Genomic DNA, 3,216 nt, shown 5'->3' on the forward strand with positions numbered 1-3,216 from the left:
CTGAATTTTGGTCACTGATTCACCCAAAATTGGTGATAGACTAACAATTAGCATTTCCCCAAAAAACGGGGGATGGTTTTCAGTGCAAACCTTTGTCAACAAATGGTTTGTGAAGTTCAAGGCTTTTGCACCGCGAGGCTCTGTGTCCATAGACTTTGAAGTGCATGTTTGATGCTGGTACCATGTTGGTCAAAAAAAAAAAGAATCTGTCCAATGGCGACATTCAGATAAGCAGGGAGTTATGACTCTTCTTCCCAGTCGCAGTCCAGGTGCCTCGTGGCAAGGCATGGAACCTGGGCCTCAACAATCTGACAGTGTTCAAGGAGCCAGCTCTCCCATCATGTTCACCCGATAGACTTTCATTTACCCTTCCTTTTCACTGTCTTTTAGGGCATCATCAGCCACAATGAGCATTCTCAAGGTGTTCACGGTGGTCCTTGTGGTGTTAGGTAAGTCATCAAACTCTCAACGAGCAAGTGACAGAGTAAGTGAAATGTCACCATGTAACTAAAATGTGAATATAACTCTTTATCACAGGGACCAGCTGTCTTTCTGCGAAGATCAAGAGACAGGTGCCATCCAGAGCAGGTTTTACTGCAGATGAGTATAGTCCACCCGGAAACCCACCTCATCCACCCGGACACCCACCTGGACCACCTGGGAAACCACCTGGTCCACCTGGACACCCACCAGGTCCACCTGGGAAACCACCTGGTCCACCCGGACACCCACCTGGGAAACCACCTGGACACCCACCACATCCACCTGGGAAACCACCTGGTCCACCCGGACACCCACCTGGGAAACCACCAGGTCCACCCGGACACCCACCAGGTCCCCCTGGTAAACCACCTGGTCCACCTGGATACCCACCAGGTCCACCTGGGCACCCACCAGGTCCACCCGGACACCCACCAGGTCCACCTGGGAAGCCACCTGGTCCACCCGGGCACCCACCAGGTCCACCCGGACACCCACCAGGTCCACCTGGGAAACCACCAGGTCCACCCGGACACCCACCAGGTCCACCTGGGAAACCACCTGGTCCACCCGGACACCCACCAGGTCCACCTGGGAAACCACCTGGTCCACCTGGACACCCACCACATCCACCTGGGAAACCACCTGGTCCACCCGGACACCCACCAGGTCCACCTGGGAAACCACCAGGTCCACCCGGACACCCACCAGGTCCCCCTGGTAAACCACCTGGTCCACCTGGATACCCACCAGGTCCACCTGGGCACCCACCAGGTACACCCGGACACCCACCAGGTCCACCTGGGAAGCCACCAGGTCCACCCGGATACCCACCTGGTCCACCCGGACACCCACCTGGTCCACCCGGGCACCCACCAGGTCCACCCAGACACCCACCAGGTCCACCTGGGAAACCACCAGGTCCACCCGGACACCCACCAGGTCCACCTGGGAAACCACCTGGTCCGCCCGGACACCCACCTGGTCCACCCGGACACACACCAGGTCCACCTGGGAAACCACCTGGTCCACCCGGACACCCACCTGGTCCACCCAGACACCCACCAGGTCCACCTGGGAAACCACCTGGTCCACCTGGACACCCACCTGGTCCACCCGGGCACCCACCAGGTCCACCTGGGAAACCACCAGGTCCACCCGGATACCCACCAGGTCCCCCTGGGAAACCACCTGGTCCGCCAGGTCCACCTGGGCACCCGCCAGGCCCACCCGGGCATCCACCTGGTCCACCTGGGAAACCACCAGGTCCACCCGGACACCCAACAGGTCCACCTGGGAAACCACCAGGTCCACCCGGACACCCACCAGGTCCACCTGGGAAACCACCTGGTCCACCCGGACACCCACCAGGTCCACCTGGGAAACCACCAGGTCCACCTGGGAAACCACCAGGTCCCCCCGGACACCCACCAGGTCCACCTGGGAAACCACCTGGTCCACCAGGACACCCACCAGGTCCACCCGGACACCCACCAGGTCCACCTGGGAAACCACCTGGTCCGCCCGGACACCCACCTGGTCCACCCGGACACCCACCAGGTCCACCCGGACACCCACCAGGTCCACCTGGGAAACCACCTGGTCCACCCGGACACCCACCCGGACACCCACCTGGTCCACCCGGACACCCACCTGGTCCACCCAGACACCCACCAGGTCCACCTGGGAAACCACCTGGTCCACCTGGACACCCACCTGGTCCACCCGGGCACCCACCAGGTCCACCTGGGAAACCACCAGGTCCACCCGGATACCCACCAGGTCCCCCTGGGAAACCACCTGGTCCACCAGGTCCCCCTGGGAAACCACCTGGTCCGCCAGGTCCACCTGGGCACCCGCCAGGCCCACCCGGGCATCCACCTGGTCCACCTGGGAAACCACCAGGTCCACCCGGACACCCAACAGGTCCACCTGGGAAACCACCAGGTCCACCCGGACACCCACCAGGTCCACCTGGGAAACCACCTGGTCCACCCGGACACCCACCAGGTCCACCTGGGAAACCACCAGGTCCCCCCGGACACCCACCAGGTCCACCTGGGAAACCACCTGGTCCGCCTGGGAAACCACCTGGTCCACCTGGACATCCACCAGGTCCACCTGGGCACCCACCTGGTCCACCACATGAAATCACTGGAAGAGTTTGATTTATCCAACTGAGTGTAAACATATCCAACATATTTGGAAATACCTAAATAATTGGTGGTTATGTTCACATTCATTTTAAGGGCTGAAACATTGAAGGAATAATTGTTTGTAAAACATTTATTATCATGTTTTATTTGACATTTAATGATTGCTGTGTCGAGTTTGTTGGGTTTTGTGTGAAGAAATGTTTGCAGAGTTGGCAGAGAGGCTCCCAGCTGGTCACCGAAGATAAGAAGACCCAAAAGAGATGTGCTTATTCTGCTAGACTGACTGTGCTGAAATCTCTGACCTCGTTGGAACTTTCCACAGACATTGTGTGTGTACTTTCCTTTGATATACCTGATACCAAAATGAATAAAAGAGAGGGTTTAGGAGAGGCATCTTATTATAGCTGCGGGAATTGTATGTGTGCTGTCCTCTTCTATTCTCCTTGCAAGCAAAAACAACATACAGACGTCTTCTCTCATCTTTTTTTAAGTGCATAAATGTTATTTGAGCAATGAACCTGACCAACATTATATCTTTTTTGAATACATTTCTCCAGAGCAGAAAATAATTTGAGTTTCT

At 57.2% G+C, this 3,216-nt stretch overlaps 1 protein-coding gene across 1 annotated transcript; it reads left to right on the forward strand.

Moving 5' to 3' along the window:
• The first annotated feature begins 406 nt into the window (after positions 1–406).
• On the forward strand, positions 407–2,648 carry LOC147205676 (uncharacterized). The gene is made up of 3 exons (XM_086108466.1): positions 407–449; positions 538–843; positions 2,158–2,648. The coding sequence occupies exons 1-3, from the start codon at positions 407–409 to the stop codon at positions 2,646–2,648; spliced, it is 840 nt and encodes a 279-aa protein (XP_085964592.1).
• Positions 2,649–3,216: the final 568 nt, after the last annotated feature.

The sequence above is a fragment of the Hippocampus guttulatus genome, chromosome 4, assembly GCF_054856545.1.
Source record: "Hippocampus guttulatus isolate MCC_2025c chromosome 4, RoL_Hgut_1.0, whole genome shotgun sequence".
Lineage (NCBI taxonomy): Eukaryota > Metazoa > Chordata > Actinopteri > Syngnathiformes > Syngnathidae > Hippocampus > Hippocampus guttulatus.